This window comes from Haliaeetus albicilla, chromosome 3, assembly GCF_947461875.1.
Source record: "Haliaeetus albicilla chromosome 3, bHalAlb1.1, whole genome shotgun sequence".
In the NCBI taxonomy this organism is placed as follows: domain Eukaryota; kingdom Metazoa; phylum Chordata; class Aves; order Accipitriformes; family Accipitridae; genus Haliaeetus; species Haliaeetus albicilla.
The window spans coordinates 9,938,241-9,961,115 of NC_091485.1; the positions used below are offsets into that span (position 1 = coordinate 9,938,241).

The 22,875-nt window shown below is 40.4% G+C and overlaps 1 protein-coding gene across 4 annotated transcripts in view; it reads right to left on the reverse strand.

Annotated features, from left to right (window-relative positions):
* The window catches only part of AHRR (aryl hydrocarbon receptor repressor), a 133,830-nt gene that overhangs the window by 95,784 nt on the left and 15,171 nt on the right, over window positions 1–22,875 (reverse strand). For 2 of the 4 annotated variants that reach the window (XM_069778788.1, XM_069778786.1), the window contains exons 2-3: window positions 20,841–20,912; window positions 13,615–13,796 (exon numbers count right to left, since the gene is read on the reverse strand). In XM_069778788.1, the coding sequence (XP_069634889.1) occupies window positions 13,615–13,796; window positions 20,841–20,902 (244 nt within the window). In that variant the 5' untranslated portion in view covers window positions 20,903–20,912. Of the gene's footprint in view, window positions 1–13,614; window positions 13,797–20,840; window positions 20,913–22,875 lie in introns of those variants that run through there. The other 2 variants (XM_069778787.1, XM_069778790.1) reach the window with 2 other exon arrangements.

The window sequence follows — 22,875 nt, forward strand, 5'->3', positions numbered from 1 at the left end:
AAGGATTATTACAACTACATGGCCTTAATGGGAAAAAGCCAAGCATAGAGATGCCCGTAGAGGTGGCAGAGCAGGTTGCTTATTCAGAGAAATGGGCAAGAAAGACAAACGATTAGCTATGATTTCTGTGGAGCACAAACACCAGTGATGTCAGGAAGGCCTGCGATACTGAGGTGCCATCATGAGGAGGATACAAGATTTGGACAACGGTATTACATCGTGTTCAGAAAGGAAGTTACTGTCCAGAAATGGTGGAAGGGTACAAGATGTCCCTAGGATATAGAGGCAAGATGGAGAGAGAGTGCAGTGTGGCCTTGGCTGGTCCCCAGGGAGGTGCCCGATGCCCAGGGCTAGGGCTGCCCCTGGTGCCCCCCAGCTGCTCTGCTCCTGCCTGTGGTGGTGGGATGGGCCCTGGTTGGGAGGTCCTGATGGGACACCATGGGGACCCTCCATCCCTTAGGGAGCAGCCGGCCCTCATGGCACCCCAACACATGCTTCCAACAGCAGATGCTAGAGCAGCAGTGATGTTGGCAACCAAACGGACAGGGGTTTGGAGAAAAGAAAGGAAGCGACACTCTTGTCCGTGGGCAGCATTCAGACAAAGATATCCCAAACTGGTTTGGAAATTACACAAGGAAGACCAAAAGGCTTGAACTGGAGAGACTCTCCAAGACTGCAAGGACTGTTCAGAAAGTGGAAAAACAATTATTAAAGAAATCCTGAGAAACAGTGTCTGCGGGTCACCTGATAATGTCCTTTCTTCCACGTCACCACTGAGCAAATGCCTCAGGCTGCTACTCAGAGAAGATGTCACCGTTGAGTGTTGCATGACATAAGAGTTTCCAGTCACTGGCACACATTTTCTGAAGCAGTAACTAGGTTGACCAGGGCTGCCTACCTGAAGTCTAGCAAGGTGTTGTGTTTATTGCTAGCATCTAATTTAGTTTTCCTTTGCTCATTTTAAATGCATTTAAAACTCCAAGCACAGTATGCAAAAAACCCCACACGCACAGTAAGTACATTCAAAAAAGTCAATAAAATGCTATCAGTAAACAAAATTTAAATTTAATTTATCAGAGACTAAATAAAATCTTGAAAAGACAGAATTAATTACAGAAAACCCTCAGGCCACTTAGCCTTGCCCTCTTCCACATCTTGGTATCCTCTTGTGCCTGGGTTGAGTCATTCCAGTGGATTTTTAGGGCTATTAGAAGTGGAAACACAGTTGGCACCAGAATGAAAGACTGGTCGCTCACTGACAAAGCATACACATAGCTAGTATAAAACAGGAAACAACAGGCACATACAGACAACGCAGAGGGAGCAGTACAAAAACCCAATGAGACAATACTGATGCACATGACAGGCAATGGTCTCAAAGCTTCAGTGGTCTACCAATTAACAGGACTTTGGGGAGCAGAACAAGAAAGATGTTTTTAAAAATAAAACTCTTGAAAGTAGATAATAAAACACATCTGTGAGTGGTTAATAGATAGAAGCAACACAGCATTTATGTGAAAATCTAGTAAGTAGATGATGGAAGACAGGTAAGGATCTTGCTATTAATCTTTATCCTCTCCCCTCCAGCCTACCCTGTACCTTCCTACCCCCTCCACCCCCCCAGCTTGACTACAGCCAGTAAATCTATCTTTACACATGACTTGATCTATATTAGGTACGAATTCCAGTTGAAAATCATAATAGGGAAAAGTGCTGGTAAGTACAGTTTAAAAAAATATCGTTTTGTCTAGTCTTGACACATCTTTGCAACCTCCACATTTCCCCTGCCCCCACGTCTCCCTGAGGGGAGACCTTATCGCTCTCTACAACTACCTGAAAGGAGGTTGTAGTGAGGTGGGTGCTGCTCTCTTCTGTCAGGTGGCTGGAGATAGGACGAGAGGAAATGGCCTCACGTTGCACCAGGGGAGGTTTAGATTGGATATTAGGAAAAATTTCTTTACTGAAAGGATTGTCAGGCATTGGAACAGGCTGCCCAGGGAAGTAATTGAGTCACCATCCCCAGAGATACTCAAAAAGCGCATAGACAAGGCACTTCAGGACATGGTTTAGTGGGCATCATGGATGGTTGGACTCAATGATCTTAAACATCTTTTCCAACCTAAACGATTCTATGATTCTATGTTTAGCCTTCAGACTGCATCTCATTAACTTCTTAGGGTCCCAGCAACCACCATGCACTGCTAGTGAGGCATATGAGACAGCATTTCAGAACTTCATGAACTGGCTCTATAAAAGTACTACAAAGTCCAAAAGCTAAGTGGTAGTCTAGTAATTCAAATTATTTTTAAAAAGTCTTAGAAAGCAAGCAGTGTTTTATATTTACATCTGAATGGCAGGCTCTTAATTCAAGATATTAATGGATTTGCCTTCACAAAAGTCTCATCAGAAATAATTCCTGACGCTATTTACACTACTCTGGAAGAGTTGTCTTCAAAGGAGCTATGAAAATACTGTCATATTGTTCTCACCCATCTCCATCCATGCTGCTATCTGGCAAACGGTCTTAGGACAGCTTGCTGGGTTTTGCCTGATGATGTGATAAATGACAAGGCATGCTAAAGCAGGAGGGACCTATATGCATTGAAACGTGTTTTCTGGCTTGCTCTGAGCCTACACTGGCAACTTTCCATCTCTATGGACCACAAGTGCCATCCTGAGGTCTGCTTTGGCCAATATAATTGCACAGACACAAAAGAATGTAATTACCCAATCTGGCAAGCACCAGAGAGGTATGTCTGCACTGGACATGACGGGGTATAGCACAGAGATCTTTGAACTAGCTCTGAGGGTGTTGGTATGGGCACACGGTGTCTTCTGCTGCTACATGGAGATAACAGGAGCTTGAAAAAAAGTGTGGTTGTATTGGGATGGCAAGGCACATACTCTAGTAAGCTGTGCCTCTCAGAAGGACTAGTTCATGTGGGCTTATCCCCAGTGACATAGCCACTCTGCTTCTTGCTACAGGACCTGCTCTAACATCTGCATTGTTTCAGAGTTCTCTGCAAAGAGCTTCATTCACCGTGTGCTGTAATCCAAAAGTGAGGCGGTAGCAAAGTGAGAAGAGAAATTAGAAGGACAGTCTGCCACCCTGTTCTCTAGCCTAGAACTATTTGTCCTATTTGTCTTTAAAGCCCTATGCAATTATATTATGCCAAGCTAAATTCTTTGTTCTGTGGGATAAGAGGTATTGTCTTTCCTTTAAAACATACCTATGTTTAAAATAAGAAACAAAGTAAATAATTTTCTTGACAGCAAACACATTTCCTCCCAGAGATGGTAATCACTCATGAAGCTGAGAACAAGTGTAAACCAAGCCAAAGTTCATGCCTGCAGGAATGCTTTCCTACCTCCCATCCACTGCAGCAGTGATTAGGACAAAATTATTGCTAGTACCTTCTACAGTCACTGCAATTGCTAGGAACTCCTGGAGTAAAAATGCCATCTTTCCTGTGATGAAAAACAATCTTGTTTCCGTATCCAAGGAAAACTTGGGTTACAGCGGAACTAAACTTATACCAAGTTCTTTCTCAGCCTCCAACATCCAAACACAATTTAACTCAAGAAAATGAGGTCAATGAAAGTCCATTCATTATACTGCAGGATAATCGAATTTGATCCGTGGGGGACTATGAGGGTATTTCAACAGCTGGTACCAGGCTGGGCCAAGGAGGGTCTTAGCTGCAGAGGAAGAATTGAGCAAGCAGAGTGCACAAGCAAGATGAACCTCACTGAATACAAAAGACAGTGCGTGTATCAGTCTACTGGATTAGATGGGCCTAGTTTTTTCCTTGCCACGTGCCTACATTTATTTAGCTTGATGCTACATGAGATGCATAGTGTGAGCTAACCAAATGCAACTGAGCATAAAAGCCTACCAAATCGGAATGGTTAAAAGTGACTAAGCGAGCTGGAGAAAGATGAAGACCTGCACTTAACAGCTCAAAGAATTTTGGGGACTTCCCTTAGCACTGGACCAATATAGTGGTGTGGTTTGTGGGAACACATATAAAATCAGCCACTGTATGTGTCTGTGACCACGTTGTCTGGTTCTGAGTGTACTTCTACTATCACTAGAAACAGTGGAACTCTTCCAGTGCCAAATGCCTTTAGGAGAAATCTAAGTCAAAGATTCTCCTCACATCACTTGTAATTTCCAGCTACCTAGTTTTCTAATCAGTCTTGCTAATATCAGGAGAAACATTGAGGCCTACGGGGACGTTCACTTGAATGGCATCCAGCAATAGAAAACTGGTATAAGATACAGATCCAGAACTGCAAGAGGAAGTTCTACAGGAAGAATCGTAATGATGGTGTATTTCCCAAAGACAGCACAAAGTCTATAGAGTCCAGCCCTCTTTGTGCTGATATCTGACTCAGCCTAACAGCTCTGAGCTTGTGAGGTGTGACAATATAAACAACCCACAGCACATGACACAGGTACCCAGGGAGTACCAGAAAAGATCTGAAACTTATTTATAACTAAGGTCCTTTATTTGCCATTACTCAAAAAAATAGGTATAGAATTTAGACCCAGCCTCAGAATGTGACACTTAACATAGTGTTGCACTAACAGGTTCCCTTGGTCTTCAAAGGTGACAGGCATTCAAGCAACTTAAGAGTCCTCTTGTTCTTCCTGAATATAGGCTTATTCTGAAGTAAATCCTGCTTGTAAATCTGCTCTCCTTCTCCTACAAAACCCATCTCATTTGCAGAAAACTAAAGAGAAAGCTAGCTAGCACAATGAGGTCCATCCTCTTACAACAAAGCACAAAGAGGAGATACAGTCCTCTTCCAAGAGTCAGCAAAGGTCTCCCAAGGGTCAGAGAGATCTCCAGGTTATCCAAGAGGACGTGTAGCACGAAACAACCTCAGGTATTCGTTACATGGAATGAATGGTGTCCCCAGGAAACAAGAGGAAAAGAAAAAAGCGAAGCATTGGTATGGGCAATATGTTGCAATAACATGGTCTCTCTGGCAATTAAAAATGTCAAAAAATCTAGTCAAAATAATCCACTGTTTGAAAATGGGTAGTGTAGGGGAGAGTCAATGTGCAGCTGCTTCTCCAGAATTGAGTCCTGCCAGATCTCAGGAATGAATATATGCAGGTAGCTTGCTTAAAGTCTTGACACTTCTACTAAAATTTCACTGATGTAGTATTTTAGCACTTGATTAGATAATGGCTTGCAGACAGTAGGTCTTCCTTCAAAGATTTACTTATGTACCACTTATGCAGCAGAACATTTTTTCCTTTTTTCAATTGCTATATTGTTATGAAGATGGCAAAATTATAGAGCAGTAGAGAGTGGAAAATGCTTCTTTCATGAACAGTCCCTTTTTGGCTGAAACACTCTGAATGCTGTGGTAATTTGAATACAATGGTTCAATATAGTCACAGGAATAACCTTACCTGTTACCCACTCTGACCATGAAGGTTCCTTCTCAGTGCAAGCCATTGAACATGCTTCCCTAAGAAACCTAAACAACCTAAATGTGTATAGACAATCTAATAAGCTATGACTGTGGACTACAGCAATAGATACCCTAAAGACATTTTGTATGTGTTCAAAACAGAAAAGTCCTTATTTCTCTTTCAAGAAAGAAATCATTCAGGCATTCAGTTTCAGAGGACAGGACTGCAAGTACTCTAAATCAGTAGAATAAGTCTTTAAAAAACAAACTTGTAATTGTTAAAATATTCAAATATGGTGGGGTCTTCTTGGCCTAAGGTATCGGCTTCAACCCTAGCTAAGCAGAGAACCACAACTGAAATCCTAGATTTGTAACTCGAAGTACAGGTTTCATCAAAAACTAGAGGCTTGAGGATAATCTGAAAGCCTCTTATTATTTCCATAATGGAAATCAATATATAAATTATACCAAGAAAAGATTGGTGGGAGTGAAGAGATGGAGTCAAGGAGGTGTAATTCCATGATTGTCAATTTGGGCATTTTATCCCGTTCTCAGCATAAAGTCTCTTGTAATCTTTATTTGTATTTCAGATCTTTTATTATTTTGCTTTTCCTATATCTGTTCTAAATATATCCAGTACAAAGGACTTGCAGAGTCCAATGAGAGGACATGAAGATGATGAAGGGACTAGAGCATCTCTCCTATGAGGAAAGGCTGAGAGAGCTGGGACTGTTCAGCCTAGAGAAGAGAAAGCTCAGGGGGGATCTCATCAGTGTGTATAAATACCTGAAGAGAGGGAGGGAAGAAGATGGAGCCAGGCTCTTTTCAGTGGCATCCAGTGGCAGGATCAGAGGCAATGGGCACAAACTGAAACACAGGAGGTTCTGTCTGAACATGAGGAAACACTTTTTCACTGTGAGGGTGACCGAGCACTGGCACAGGTTGCTCAGAGTGGTTGTGGAGTCTCCATCCTTGGAGATATTCAAAAGCCATCTGGACACGGTCCTGGGAAACTGGCTCTCGGTGGCTCTGTTTGAGTAGGGGGGTTGGACGAGATGACCTCCTGAGGCCCCTTCCAACTTCAACCCTTCTGTGATTCTGTGATTCACTAAGACTATGGTTTTAAATTTAAGGGAAAGCTTCAGGCTACTGGAACCAGCTAGCAAAGGAAAGAAGAAATTTTCCCATGGAAATGTATACAGTACAGGCCATAATTGTAACAATAAGCTCAAAAGTATGAGTTTAGTTTCAAAATCAGTTAAATCTTGTTGTGGAAAAATTTTCCTTGCTTATGTAAGGTAAAATCTAAAAACCATATTTATACCAAAAGAGCAGAACTTGGCAATCCAGAAAAAAACTTCAGCTGAGAGATTTTGAAAAGAAAATTCTGGGAAAACAGAAATGTTAGGGAGAGACAGTGGGAAAACAAGGGATGCCTGAGAACGCCAGTACATGCCCTGCAGTGGAATCTTGGATCCTCAGACTAGGAGCTTTGGTTCAGGGAAGCAGCACTCATACAGCAGTGTCGAAGAGCAGATAATGCACTGAAAGCAAGATCATTCTTTGCTTCCCCATCTCAAGTTTTAATTTCTTAATTTTCTGTGAGTGTCACTGGAGTGACATGTGTGTCACATCAGAAACAGGTCTGGAAGCTATGCAGTGAGGACTGCAGCACTAAATATTCAAATACTACAACAAATAACAGCCTTACAGTCTGTCCTTAGGACAGCCTAATCTAAAGAATCTAGTGAATGAACCTAAGGAATCTGAATCAACGTAGTAAGAAGTCCATGTATGTTACTGTGCTAGGAGATAAACGGCCATGGACACAGTAGTAGGAGGAGAAAGCTGGAACAGACTGCAAGTAATTGAGGATACTGAAAATCAGACCAGCTGGGAGGAATCCTTTGTTGCTTTCTTCTTAAAGGGGATAAATCCAATTTCCATTAAAGATAAACATCGGTGGGAATTGGATCACACCAAACACATAAGTGAGTAAAAGGAAATGACCCACTAATATAAATGCTAAATCAGAAGAAAGACAGAAACCACACAGTGTGTGCTATCCTTCCAGAACTGAAAAAATAAATATATAAAAGAGATTTAATTGAAGGGGAGAAACAGGTTAGAAGGAGGAAGGGCAGCTTGGTGAAAGTGACCAGGAAATCCTGGAAATGATGGTTCTTCCAGCAGCAGCAATCCAAGGCACAGCAACATGAAGACATGGGACCTAAAGAAAGGAGACTTCAGTACATCTGGACAACTGGAGGAAAAATCTCAGAGGGAAGTAGGAGCTGGATGTTCTTCCAACAAACCAATATGTAGGGGATAAATGTAAACTGTCTTGGCGGCAGTGAAGGGTGGGTTATATAAGAAAAGACCATCTTAAATCCTGAGTTCTTCAATGACTGGAACCTCACAGAAAATATTTTTTTTTAGTCAATAAAATAAAGCACAAGTGTATAAGAAGATAAACAGAAAAGCCAATGCATAAAATAAGATGTAGCAAGGAAGGGAAGGTTATAAAAATCATGCTGGAAGGTTGGGAAAAGAGTTTTCTGCTACTCAGCAGAGGGGGAGCTACAGATAATGCAAAAAAAAGTTGAAGTGTTTATTGCCTCTTTTTGCTCCCATCAGCTAGGATCAGTCAGATACTGCCACTAAACACCAGCAACAAGGCTAGCACCTCAGGTGCTTGAATGAGTTCAGTTGCATCTGGTGAGACTCATTGCAGCGTATTCTGAGAATGAGCTGAAGCATACTCAGAGCTATTAGCTATTAGTCTACAAGAAATCATGATAGAAAGGGGAGATTTTGAAAGACTAGAAGAGGACAAACACAGAGCTTATCTTTAGAAAACATGGGAAGAGGAAACTAAAGGATAGTTGGACCACTAAGCTGAGCTTCAATCCCTGGAAAAATACTGGAAAAAAAATATCAAACAACCTATTCGCAAAGACTTAAAGGTAATAATAAAGAAGAATAAATCAACATATCTGTAGAGGATATGTTGCCATGTTACACTAAGTGAATTACCTTCTACAACTGGACATGTGGATGGGAAGAATAGATATTACATGTCTTCATAACTTCAAAAAGGCTATTCCTACTATCTCACAATGTTTTCATAAGTAAACTGAAGAATCTTGTTGGAAGGAGGTCCAAGCTTACTCAAGAAACCATCATCTGAGAAAAGTTGTCAGTCATTTGCTGTAAAATGGAAGGATGGATTGCACATACCCTAGATTAATCTTGAACAAAGATAAAAGCAGAGCAATGAGAATGACTAAAGAAAATATAGCCCTTCAGAAAAAAACAAAGGAGCAGGGCAAGTCTGTTTTGTCTAAAGAAAAGACTGAGGGAAACATAGGACACCTTCATGGCTGTAAAAGCTGAGGTGCCATGAGAAAAGGGAATAAATTGTTCTTCTGCAGAAAGAGGCCTTAAACTGCAGTCGGAAAGCTCCAGCTTGGATGTTAGGGATTACCAAGGAAGGTGTGGCATCACTCATGTTGCAGATTTACAAAAACATTAGACAAATGACCCTCAGGTTCAGGCATAGCTGATTCTTTGCTTGAGAAGGTCCATTACAGCCCTGTTGCCTAAAATCTTAAATTCTATGTGGAAGCAGATGAACTAACATTTGTAGACAAATTTCTTGGACTCTACTGTAAAGGAGTTTAAAATCCATATATAACTTTAGTCTAAAGGGAGGTCAAACAACATGTCTCCATGCTTGACTGTCACTAATTTTGGAAAGATCTAGATTACAATTTGAATATAAAATATACAGGAACTTTGAATATATTTATTCACAGAGTTAATCTATAACTCTCTACATTCCTTATTTAGTCATCCATAAATCTATCGGATTTTCAGCTTTCAAATTGAAATGAAATCTGGGAGTAAGTAAATACAGAGAAGGCACTGAAGTCTAAAATAAACACAGAAAGTCGAAAGAATACTCCAAGGGAGATTTTTGTTGGGATGACACTGTTTTTGTGTGTGCATGCATGTCTCTGTGTTTGCATATGTGTATATGTATATAAACACAAAATACACATTTGTGCATGCATAAAATGTCCAGATGGGAAAAATAACAAGCTATTGAATTAAATTGCTTTTTATATAAATTATGTCTTGAAGGATTTAAAGTACCCCCACTTCTTGAACAATCAAAAAATTGATCCATATTGAGGTCTCTACATTTACCAAGACTGTACTCAACAACATCAGTTATCATTTATTAGGAATGCTTATGCCTAAAAGGATTAACATTAATGTTAATGGTATGTTGAAGGAAAGTTTGAGTGGCCTACCGATACAAGGTTAGTTACAGTAAGAACTGAAAGATGAGAAGCTTTAAGCCCTAGTTGCAACTGTATTGGTCTAAATTGTCGTAACTATTTTCCTTGTAGATAATGGGAAGCTTAAGCTAGCTGTCCCTCAGAAAGGATCTGAGATGCTAAAAGAAGAAGGTGCTATTCTTTTTACATTTATTTACAAAATTAATACCTATATTAGAAGGGAACAATTAAACAATCAACAAAAGAGAGTTGGTTTTGAAGTGGAGCAAGACCACCATTTTTCCGCCAGTGGAAAAACTGAGAAATAAGAGGTACTAAAGGATGTATTGTCAAGAGTGGTAAAGGAAGACAGACTACAATTAACCAAGATGGAACATGGCCAAGACAGAGGCCCTGCAAGCTCAAGTAGTCACAGCCACCAAGTACCACTCGACTCCCACAGGAGCCCCACCCAAGGCAATTTTTTGTCAGGGCCAAATGATGGGCACAGCTTCCTGCAGCAGTTGATGTCTCTCAGTCTAAGCGCTGGTTCAGATCCGTGCTGCTTTATACAGGGGATCCGGTGAGATCAGAAGCTTGTTGCTGCAAGCCATTTTGAAGTGCTTACCAGGAAAATGCAAAATGACTAAATGCATATAGCTTGGGGGGAGTGGGGCTATTAATAGAGCCACTGCCAACTGATAACAGAGATACGAAGACTGTAAACCAAGTAGACAGAAAAACTGTTCTGAAGCCAAAGGAAAACATTTCTAAGAATGAGAAAGGGAATTCACCACAGTGACTTAAACTGAATACTAGAAAAATGTATCTCAACAACCAGATCTAAATTTTATAAAAGAACCGGGCCTTTGCTTAAACAACTTAACTAAGATGAACTGACCATATGCTTCAAGGTACTAACCTGTAATGGTCACCAAAGAGGGAATAAACAACTGATGAATATTCTCTATCCCCTAATACCTAATTGTCTGCAAAATGATTTTTATACTTGAAATCAATATAGTGAGGCCACTCCATGCCCTCTAGTTGGCTATTGACCTTTATAAATACAACATTTGTGCTACACAGTGAGTACTGCAGAGTAGCTACTGAAAGGACACCTAGTGGTAAGTAAATGAGTATTTCTAGAAACCGCTGGGACTGTTGAAGGAGTGTAATTGTAATTGTCACGGGAATTGCTGAACTATTGCGGGTTGAATCTGCAATGTCATATAAGAACTTATGTGTCAAATAGCACTACTCATGGTTTTTAAAAAATGGCAAAGAGCATTCTTACAAGCACTTTTTAAAAACATGGAATTTAAGCTTAACTCCCTTAAAACTCACAGAACAGTCTCCTAAACAAAAGATGCATGTGTCCTGAATCTCCACTGCATCAATTTTAGGAATATCAGATAGCTGAACAGAACTCATTACAGATATGTTTTGCTTGATATTCAAGCCAAATTTCAGCTTGCTCATCATCATTCCTTGGGTCCTCCATTGTGCCACTCTAAAATACCCTAAGCAATTCCTTCCCTTCTCGTCCTTCTCTCCTATAAAGACAAACAGCCAAAGCATATAAACTGTACACACTTGAGCTAATTTTACTCTTTTTTTTTTTTTGTCCATCCAACTTTATAGTCACTTCTTGTCTGTGTTTATTCCAAACCCCTTAATATGTACTAATGCCTTTGTGACCAGGAGATGCCCACAACAGAAAGCTGTATTCCAGATGGAGTCATGCTGGTCTCATGCAGAGAGGGATTATAACCTTCCTGTGTAGTGACATGCTGCCTCTGGGCAAACAGACCAAAATCCACTCTTGGCTTTCTTGTTTATGTCAACATATCATATTACAAGCATAGAACAATTTGCTGACCACTGTCCCTCTTCGATTATTGTTTTTATGTTCTCTTTTCCAGGTTTCTCTTTTCTATTGAACACCAGTTCCTTTGGATTAATTTTCCCTGAGAGAATTAGTACGGATTTGCTAGGTCATTTTTTCCAGACACATTTTTATTTTATCCAATTTTATAACATCTCTGTATGCCACTGGTCTGTTCTCTACCAGCGCAGTGTTTATAACAGCTCCCAACTTAGTACCATCCTTTGATTTAAAAGGCCACAAACCAGCCATTTCTGATTTTCTATCCTCTTGCATCACAACAAAGATCGAAACACTGGGATGGATATTTTTTGTTTGCTTTTTTAGGTGACTTCCTCCCAAAATTTTTGTTTAAAAAAAAATCAGATTCTGCCTCATTTCTCCACAACTACAAGGAAGTAGATCGTGACATCCATGAAGGAGGCTGCAGCTCCTGCTCTTACACAAACATTAGCACCCATTCCTCACCCAGCTCTGTTTCCATGGCTCACCTCTCCTCCACTCCACCCTTCTGAAGCTCCAGCCTGCTCTCTTGTCTTAAAATGGCGTGTAGTTTCCTTCCTTTACTATAAACAATGCTTTCTGTAACCTTAGTTTCATGATGTAAACATTTAAAAATAAGAATGAAGGGAACACAAACTATGTGTTCAATTAGGTAATTTGGGGATTAAATTAAATGAAATCTCTTGAAACACGGAACATTTCAGAGTAATGCAGTCTGGCTTTACTTGTTTTCTTTCTATCCCATCCCTTTAAAAAAAGGAGACAATGAATCTTAGAAACTCAGGCAGAAGAGTAGTGAAGACAGCTTATTGCTTGAGAATCTAGCAGAAATGAAAGTAAAGCTCAGAGAAAGGGGCTGTAACTCTCAGGTATGTGTTCAAAGGGAAAGACAGGCACTCTGTAAACTGCAGGATGCTGGAGGCTGGGCAACCAGCTGCCACAGTTGACACGGGAGGCTCCTGCTATCAGTAATATCATCATCTGTAATCTGATGTCAGCTTGTAAAATGCCCTGCAGTCTGCCAAAGCCTCTTCAAACTGGCATTTCTTTTATACTAAAATACATTTTGAAAGCAAGAAACCAACCAACAGATATTATTCTCCAGTCAAAACCAAAAAAATACAGGGCTCCCTTGCATACGCTGTGCATAATAAGGAATAGCAACAGGAAGCAGTAGTAAAGAGTAGTAAAGGAAAAATAAAGTCCATAAAAAAATACTTCTGTTTATCTTTGCAGTCCACCTATAAGTTTTGGTCAATTATACTGCTTCAAACAGGCTTTTTTTTTTTTTCCTTTTTTTTAAACTCTAGAGAGGAGTTTCATCATTAAATCCCTAATCCGGATTTTGCTCTTGTGAACTCTTCAGCAACAGAAGAAACTAAAACTGTCTGCAAATTTGGAAGAATTCTTATTATGTACATCTGAACATGCACATTTGGCTTTCATTGTGCGGTGTGCCAGACAGCTACAAAAAAAAAAGCGTAGTGTAGTACAGCTTTAGTCGACACTTTAAACTTTGGATGTCGCTTATCCTGAAAGAAAGTAATCTTTTTGGCCTTTCAAGCAATCCCATTTCCTCTTTTCATATAGCAAACACAGGTAATACAGTAGCTGCTTGACTTTCACATTGTATTTAAACAGGCATTGCGAACATGCACGATAATAGCTTTAAAAAGGGAGTTCAAAGTATCTACAGGTACTACATCTGCCCCAAGCCTCTTTGCTGGCTGAGGGCTTTTACAGTCATGTTTTCCCATTTCCTAAAGCCTGCTGAGGAAGGGTGGGGGTTATCCCATTATTTGGTGAAAAACACACAAATGGCATAGGAGGAAATGCACAAAATTTCCAACACAACATCCTGTGCACAAAATAAGTTCAATAATAGATCTCTTTTTTCTTCCTTTATCCATATAATTCTACTTCTTAATTTCACTCAGGTTTAGTACAAAGCAGCAATAAATTAGAGGGAGACTTTTAATGTGATATTGATATCTTAAAGAGACCTACCTTGAAAGAAACTTTTGACTCGAAGATAGCTGACACTAAGGCGCAAGACGGAAAGTTTGTCCAGCTTCGATATGATGTCAGGTGGAAAAGGCAGAAGGCTGGCCAGATGGTCCAGTTCTGCGTTCAGACGGTCCCTGTGTCTCTTCGAAGGATTCGATTTTTCATTCCCAACTGCAGGCCTTCTGTGGTGGAGAACACATTTTCGATTACCTGTTTTACCTCCAGATAGATAGTACAACTGGAGACTGAGACGTTGTATGCAATTAGTTGATAACAGGCATATTTAACCCAGCTTGTATGAAAATCTTTAAAGTTTCTGTCCTTTGCCAAAAAGAGATTTACCATTCTGCATTTGCCATAGTGCAAAGACATGGACGTTGGCCTCTCTTTTCACATCTGCCCAGTGAAAAACAGGCCAAGAACTGATGTCTCTTACTCAGGACCCTCTCACCTTAAGGGAATGGGTACTATCTCCATGTTCTAGTCAATACCAGGAGAAACAATTTCTCATCTATGTTGTACAAATGAGGGTCAGAACAGCAGAGGAAAATTACTGTGACTAATGCATGAACCCATTCAATACCCACTGTATTCATTCAAAGCAACTTAGTTCCCTCCATTTAATGACTCAAAGTTAACCTGTGGGTCAGGAGATAATTAAGGAAAGAGCCTGTCTTTAGACATGGTTTTAAAAAGTATGGGAAGCAAGGTGAAGAGACATTCTTTCCTCAAGCTCAAAAATCCTGTGTACATTCTCACATTTACGTTCCTACATCAGTGATAACAAAGATAAGAATTTGGTTTCTCTTTAAAGAACATTGATATTCCTCCCAAAACATAAAGACTAATGTTACTTGGATTTCTAAGCCAAGCATTCCTAGTCCATCCCCATTTCTCGTCCCTCTCCTGCAGTGGACAGGTCCATACACCTCAGAAACTATTGTAAACATGCATTAAGATGAAATACATCACAGATGAGGAAGCTTAGTTTTGGGGTGTCTCCTGATATTCTTCTCACAGAACACGTAAGATGCTGTTCTCAAGAGGGAGAAAAGGAAAAGCTGGTGCACTTGCACGCAGTCATGGGAACCTGATTTCCAGCACGACAGTGACGGGTGGCCAGTGCTAAAGCACAGTCTTGTCAATTAAGCAAGAAGACCTGAGTGGTAAGTTTGAGAAGGTGGTTATCTCCAGCAGACAGCCATTGCTGGACCCAGCAGTAGTCAAATGCATTATCCAGGAATAAGCCACAGGCCACTGGAGCCATAAACTACATGGATCCACGATCTCAGAGGGAATAGAGCAGCCCAGTGCTACTGCTGAGCTAGCATCTCCCAGGGGACTTAGTGCTACATCTGCTGCTCCTCCATTTGCTCTCATAATGCCCTTGTTCAAGTTCTTACCATAGCACATTGCCACGTTCCTCCTGAGGCACCTTCTCCAGAATAAGAGACATTGAGAGAAAAAGCAAGGAGGAAAAGATGGAAAAATACTCAAGAATGGGAAATGGTAGGCAAGGAAAATATGGGTGTGCTAACAGTTTCCGCTTTCACCTCACTTGAGGCAAGGATCATAACCTTCTGTAGCTTAGCTGGTGCTCCAGTGGAGAATCAGAGTACAACCCATTATTGGTAGCACTTCACTACTGCATTTCCATGCTCCACACATCTACTATATTTTTCAATCATAATTTTAATTTTGAGCATTAGTATTTCACAAGGTGGTTAAAGGATTAAATGACAACATTTGCGTGTTCCCCTCCTGTAAGTGCAATCTTAATTTATCATTGTAACTGTGATTTTAAAAAATAATGTTGTGCTTAGGAATGAGTAAAAAAAGATCAAAGTTTTGTACATGTGATTGCTGCTAATTGAAAACCTCTTAAACCAAATTAGGTATGAAAAATTCTTTGCTACTTTTGAGAGCCTTCACTTCATTTTAACAGGACAACACTGATGGACAGAATGAATGAAAAAATGTTTGAGTTAGGTGTCAGTGAAGACACATAATTCCTGCTTCTTCAAATATGGAACAAATAATACAATCAACAGAGAAGGAATACCCTTTTTTACTTTTCCAGAATTAATTGTTTTTCAAAAAAAAGTGTACATACTGGACACTGATTTTTTTGGAGTAAACCCTGAAGCTCAGCCATCCTCACTATGACACCAAAAGGACGTTTGACCTCTGGAAAGCAGTAATTTTGTGGGAATATAGCCTATAGTTGAGTAGAAGCTAAAGAACATAAGCTTTTACTAATTGCTCTTTAAATCTGACAAACCAGCTGAAGCAAGGAAGCAATTTAGGACAGGAAAAAAAATTAATGCCAATAAGGAAAATTAGACTGATGAGTTCAAGGGGTAAAAATTGTCAAGACTAACATGGAATAGAAACAGAAATTGTTCAAGCCTATTTACCACATAAAATAGTGACTGCTCTGTGCCAGAGAGGTATGGTTTGAGGCAATTACGTGGACTGCATTTCTACTGAGCGTAAGGAACAGTTTTCTGGAGATTGCAGGGAATGGTGTAAAAAGACTACAGGGGAAAGCTCAGGCCAGAGTCTTCCTGAAAACTCGAGGAAATGATTCAGTAAGGGAGTGAATCCAAACAAACAGGGTTTTGATGTAAATGGTAATTAGGTGCCAAGTGGATGTGATTTAAAACAATGCAAATTCCATGGAAAGGCTAGCTTTGCTATCCATAAACAGAAAAGAGCAGGCAGGAAAATTCTTCAATGAGCTGTTTTGAGGCAAATGGAAATTCTAGCCTTTATGTTAAGCTGAAAGTAGAAGGTACTTGTTGTGTTTGTGTTACAACAGGGATTCTCAGACTGTGTAAATCGGGTCTAAACAGAGCCATAGCACTCACTCTGTGATACCTCTTTTACCCTGCTTTTCATACAACACTAGTATAATGAAGTAGCACATGTAACTAAAACAATAAAGCTGGCATTTCCCTCTTTGCATTGTTAAACTGTTCAAATTCTGCTCTGCAGTAACAAGTACTTGTACCTGTACAAGACCCATATCACCAGTCCGTGTTCGGTAGGAAGCAAGTGTGAGAGCTGGTGAAGAGACCATTTTCTGTTTCGGTGGTACATAAGGCATTGAGCCATTCACGCTTTAATGATTCAGTGTGCCCATGACACACAGACCGCCACTAGTGTAAACCAGTTTGGTGAGCTTGCAGAGGAATTTCCTGCAGCTACAGCTCTGCTGTTCACTACCCTCTGCGGGAGCCCTACCCTGTTAACGAAAAGTTCACTCTGAATAAGTTCCTACAGTATGCTGAAGTGTTAAACCAGCAGATGATCTAAACCGAGAAAAATCTAATCATTTACTACGATGGCAAGCTTTCAGTAAGAAGGGAAAGGGAAGAGAGAGACCATGAGATGCAACAGATAGGCTAAGTGCAAAGTCACAGCAAGATGATTATCGTGAACGTACTGACCAGCACCCACAGCCGCCAAGCTGTGCTTGGGCATTGCATAGGCGTCCTGGCAGAGCCGAGCGCCGGTGCCAGCTGTGTATGTGCAGATGCTCACCATCTCCTATGAACCCAAAGGACCGAATGAAGGTCAAGAAGACATCACGCTGGCAGAGCAGATGAGAGGTGGGATAGTGTGATGCCAAGTAAGAGGTCGGGCTGTGCCGCAGAGGGCTTTAAATTGAGAGCTAGGAAGCAGGAGAGAGCTGCACCTCCTGAGGTCTCTGTTTACCCTGGCACCGGTACGGTTCTGGCTGAAGTGGGCAGTTTGGAGCAGTTATAGATACACTCAGAGCTAGGGCAGCTGTAGCTTGCCTTTGCAGAGCTGTAAAACGTTACAAGAAATGTTTTGTAGAGGGAGAGAGTTTTACAAGATGCCAGAGTTTGAGATGAAGAAGTGGCTGAAGCTCTCAAATGGTAACTGTCCTGAAGCGTTGCCTTAGCATTTCTAGTATAAGTGTTAATTTCAGCACAGTGATTTTAGTTTGAGGTTAAAAACAAGATCTCTTTAGTTTTCAGACGCTTGAATTACCAGTAAAATGTTGGATTTCCACAGGAAACAAACACTTGGTAGAAAATGTTTCCTTTAGTCAAAACTCCGGTTCTCTGGCTGAAAAGAGTATCTGATGGAAAATTTTCACTCAGTCCGAGCTCCAGGTGTTTGAACTGAGTCCATAAAAGCCAAAATTCTTTAGTGTAGACCACATCTAATGGAGCTTGTTTGGAAGCTTTTTGGAGCAAAAGGAGAACAGCTAGGGTTTTTTATTTATTTGCATGTATAAAAATAGAACTTGAAGCCCATGTATTGTCTGAAGAATGGCAACCTAATGAAGAGAGTCTCTCCTAGTTCTGTGCAGAGAAGACGACTGAACCATATTAGCTCCTCGCAGTAAAACAAGTTTTCCACACATTATTCCACAGTCCTGTGGGTCTCTGCACTCTCCCATGGAGCTTCTTCATACATTTTCATCACTGTTCTGTAAAACTACTTCAGAATAGAATTTCTGTGCCTGAAAAACCATCAACATAACGAGCAATATCATTCTGTGATATCCTGGATTAAAAGCCAGCTGCAGGATCACCACCTGGCTTGACAGCCTGATCACAAAAAGCTGATGGAGAGGCAGGGAGTTGGCCTCCTGGGATGCACTGAGTATGGGTAGATATGAATGTCTCAGTTGTTCTGCAGAGGGGAAAGCTGCGTCTCTGTCCTTTAAATCCTGACCTTCAGAAGGACTAATCCATGAGTCACTACAGAAATCCAAGTATCCTGCTCAGACTGGCACCTGAGCTCACTTTGTCAAGAGAAAGTTAAATTCTAGAGGCTATTAATGTTAAAAAGAGAGGAATCATTACAAAGACTGGCCAAAGAATTCCCATCAACTTTTTTTCCTGTGAAAAAGTAGGGTTTTCAACTGAACAAATGCCCCTCCCAGAACAGGTGGCAGCATCTACCATGCTCCATTATCAGAATTATTGGGGGGGGGGGGGGTAGAGAAAGGCCACGGAGGAAAATGTGCTATGCTATCAAACAAGAGAAAAAAGCTGTAACAAAAATGGTACGACATGGATCCAAACCATGGTTAAATATACTGTTCAATTAATAGGCTTTGTCTACCCTTCTAAATTCAAGATAAATTACTTGAGGCAGCATAACCGTAGGGATACCTCAGAGTCCTGAAATGTCAGTAAGATCTGTAGGACTGAAGGACATATATCGACCATGAAAGGAGCTCTGTCAGCAAGTCGGTCTTGGGCATTCAGACCCTCTTTAGATGAGAGTTAGGAAGTCCCTGAGTAAGGGAACGAGCACAGGAAAGGCTTACCAGAGACCAAGCCCACAAACAGATAAGGTCTGAGGAAGGGACCAGTGTTGCTAGGAACTGAGAGATCATCCTCAGCAAGTGATCAGTAGCTAACCACAGAAAATAGAGAGCTGTCTCCAGCACGGGAGCTCAGTATTCTAATAATCCAAACAATTCCCTTTGTTTTAACCAAAACCAAGTTTCTTAATCAAAATTGTCTATGTCCTGGCTGGATAAGCTCATGCTCAGGTACCCGTATGCAATCTCACAGCAAAGCTATTTTCAAGGTAGCATTGCTTGCAATGGCTCCCAGAGTGAAAACTTGATTCCATCAAAGTAAGTGAGAATTTGCTTCTGATTTGTTGAAGCCAGAACTTCAAAAAAGGCTAATGAGGACATTTCTGTCCTTTGTTAGCAGGTAGTTTTCTTAACCATTGCGTTTTTCTATAAGTCATCTTTGAGAGAAGTTCTAGCTAGCATATACGCTCCAAACACGAAGCTTAATGTTTCCCAAAGCTACTGCAACTCTCCTTCCTTTCTCACAAAAGTTATGATCCACAAACAGTTCTGCAGAGAGGTAATTCCATGTACTGGAGCGGATCCATACCTCATGCAGTTATAAAGTTAAATATCCACATCCATACTTGAACAGTAGTGCAGAAATGATACATACATGGATTTAACACTCAGGTTTTGCAGGAAGAATCCTTTTCTTATGTCATTATCTTGTCTATTGAAATTGTCACCTATGATATATTTTACACTAAAAGAAATATTTTTTAAGTGGGAAGAAGTGGTTCGTGTGCAAATACTCTCCAAAATCCAAACAAAATCAACAGATTTCACTCAAACATTCAGAGAAACTCCCATTTGACTTTAGACCAATATATACAATTTTAAGCCAAGTGGGTTATTTTTAGAAGTTCTGAACTGAAAATAGGGAAATCTATTTTAGTTACCTTCTCATCCTTAAATTGTCTGTGAAGGCCACCGGTGCTAGTTCATAATTTTAACACAGTAAAAATGTGTTTCATAACCATATAATCAAGTGTTACACAGAAGATGTGGGATGATTATATTAAAAAGCTTCATTTCACAGACTGGTTATGGCATCTGGAAATTATTTTACATTTGAGTGATAGCAACCTTTTTTTCTTCCCATTTCAAGCATCTTGTAGTAACAACTTCCCATTGCTTATTTTCTTTTTCTGCTTTGCCTTCACACATACAATTCCTCTCTCCCATTTTTCTCCTAATGAAAGTGATCCCATAGTAAATAGTGGTTTGAAAATGATGTGTTCTTTATGCAAAAAGTGAGTCACCAGTCTGCTTTTTCAGTTGGCTGAACTGACCCACTTTCCAGGCTTGCACGTTGGATTTAGCGATGCCCCAAGCAAGCCTAAGCCAAGGAAGGGGGAAGGGGGGAGCGCAATGCCAGCGCACTGGTGCCACTCAACAGCTTCTCAGAAGGCTCCTTGAACAGGCGGCGGGGAACGCAGAAGCACGGAGGTGGCAGCCACCCCGCTGGCCCATTGCCCGGCTGACATGTAGTCCACCTACGAATCCACCTGCCTGCGAAAAAGCTCTGTCCCTCTCCGCTCCTCAGGGCAGTGTACTCTGCAGTACGCTGCGGTACGCACCACAACCACCACTGGCCTCCTCCTGGGACACCTCATGATGGGTAAGGATGGTTTGACCCATGCTCAGCATCCTTCCTGGAGCCAGCCTTAACCATGAAGAGCCAGCCTCCACCATGAAGAGCCAGCCTCTACCATGAAGAGCCAGCCTCCTGACCAGGGGTTTCTTGCCGCAGAGAAAGAGATTAGGTCTCTCCTGTGTCAGCGGACCATGGGAGGAAGGGAGTCCTTCTTCTACCTCATTTCTAGCACATATATTCGGAGGGTGATGCCTCCTGATGAATATGATACTTAACTGTTTCTGAATGGGTTTCCTCCTTTTCCTCCCAGCATATAGGCATTCCCCCGGAGGAATCATTGTTTTGATGCTGAAAAACAAAAGGAATAGGTTTCTTAGTTTAGAGGTTTCTGTGTTTCGTACCGCTGTACAAAATGACAGCACCGAGAAAGTTCAACCGAGGAAAATGTTTGTTCCTTGAGTGTGGCATTCAACAACACTAAAAAGCACAGTGGCATTAGTTAAGATAGAAGCTTAAGGCTTATTCCAATTTCCTACCTTAATATTATTAGAATATTGATGTTTATATTCAATTTTCATTTTTTCAAATTAAGCATACTATACATGGTATAAAAATGGGTATAAAATACATCCTGTTTACTCAATGTCCAAAATTATTTTTTTTTCCTTCTAGGCTCATTTTTAAATTCAGCTAAACAAATAATAATGAATAATACTACCCATCATCTGCTGCATCTTTCTGCAGCTTTTTAAATACACAGGAATATTGTCTTCCATTACTGATACTGTGATAAGTAGGATGCAATTATTCAAATGAGCATTTTTCCATGTCCTCACATTCTTATTTTTAAAGACTGAAAGTATATCTGTCGACAGCTCAAGAAGTGACACGCAGTATTGTGGTTAGCACTAGGACCCAATGCAGTGCTGATGGAGGCTACAATTTTCAGACAAAACTTAGCCTTATTATTGCTCTGTTTGAGCACGTTAGCCTTAGAGACATCGCAAGCTCTGAAACAAGTTTTTGCACTCAGTCTGTTTAAATCTTCTGGAGAGTAGCTGAATATCAAAGTCTCTTGATTTTCTGTCTGAAAGAGTATTTCAGCCTTGCTGTGTGCTGTTCAACAGTGGGTGCATGCCACTTGAGAGGTTACTATATCTCAAGAGTATTTGCTGCTTTGTGTAAGATGTAAAACTAAGGGTAACTTCTATGTCACTGAATCAAATCCCATGCTACTGAAGACATGTATGTTGTGTAATGCAAATCATAAACTTACTGAACTTGATTCAAAAACTGTTTAGAGGAACTTTGCTTTTCATTGAAAGGCAGCTTTCTGATAACTAGAAACCTTTTGCTTTGCAGCTTAAATTTGTTCATGGTCATTTGTTCTTCTGCCAACATTGTCTATTAGTTTAAATAGCTCTTCCTCCTCCATTGTGTTTACTCATTGGCGTATTTTTAAATATCAGTCACACCTTCAGTCAGCCTTCATTTTTCTATTCTAGGACAACCCAAACTCTTTTATTCCTTTCTCATGTTACAAACTCTTTATTCTTCCTATCGTCTTAGGAGCCTTTTTTTTTCTCATTTCAGTCAATCTGTCTAAAACACGGACAAACATAATCATGCACAGTATATTAAGTAAAATCTAAAAGTATTTCATACATGCATATATATACATATTTATTGACAAACTACTAATTCTTTATGGGAATTATCTCACTTGATATTTGTGTGATTACATTTTCCTTTTTCATAGCCATTATCAAATTCATGGCTCACAATCACCCTGCGGTCAACTAATATGCACAGTTCTCCGTCTTCATGTATAACTTACAATAAATAAATGCACAGTTTATGGAGAACATCTAAGTTTTAGTGCCAAAGCGCCCAACCATCAATTAATCTCCAGTTCATTTTTGTTATATGAGAATTGTATCCTCTTCTGTATTGATGGCATAAGCAACTAAGTTTATTGGTACACTCCTGATTTTGCATGATATTTCTTAGTAAAAATGTGATTGTCTCCAAACTGTTAGTTGAGGAACTCTGCTTGTAGTTTCCCTCCTGATCAGTCATTTTCCTTTCAGCACATGCTGTTGACCCAGTTCCTTCCACCAAAGTTTCAATTCTTTACTAGTCCTCAGCAGCACAGCATCCTTCGCTAAATTCAGATAGATTAGGTCTACCATATTTCCCTGATCTGGAAAATCAGTTATTGTAGCAACAGAAAGCTCTCAGGTTATGTTGTCAGAATCCTCTAAATCTACATTCCATTTTTATTCCATTACACAACTAACCACAGCCATTA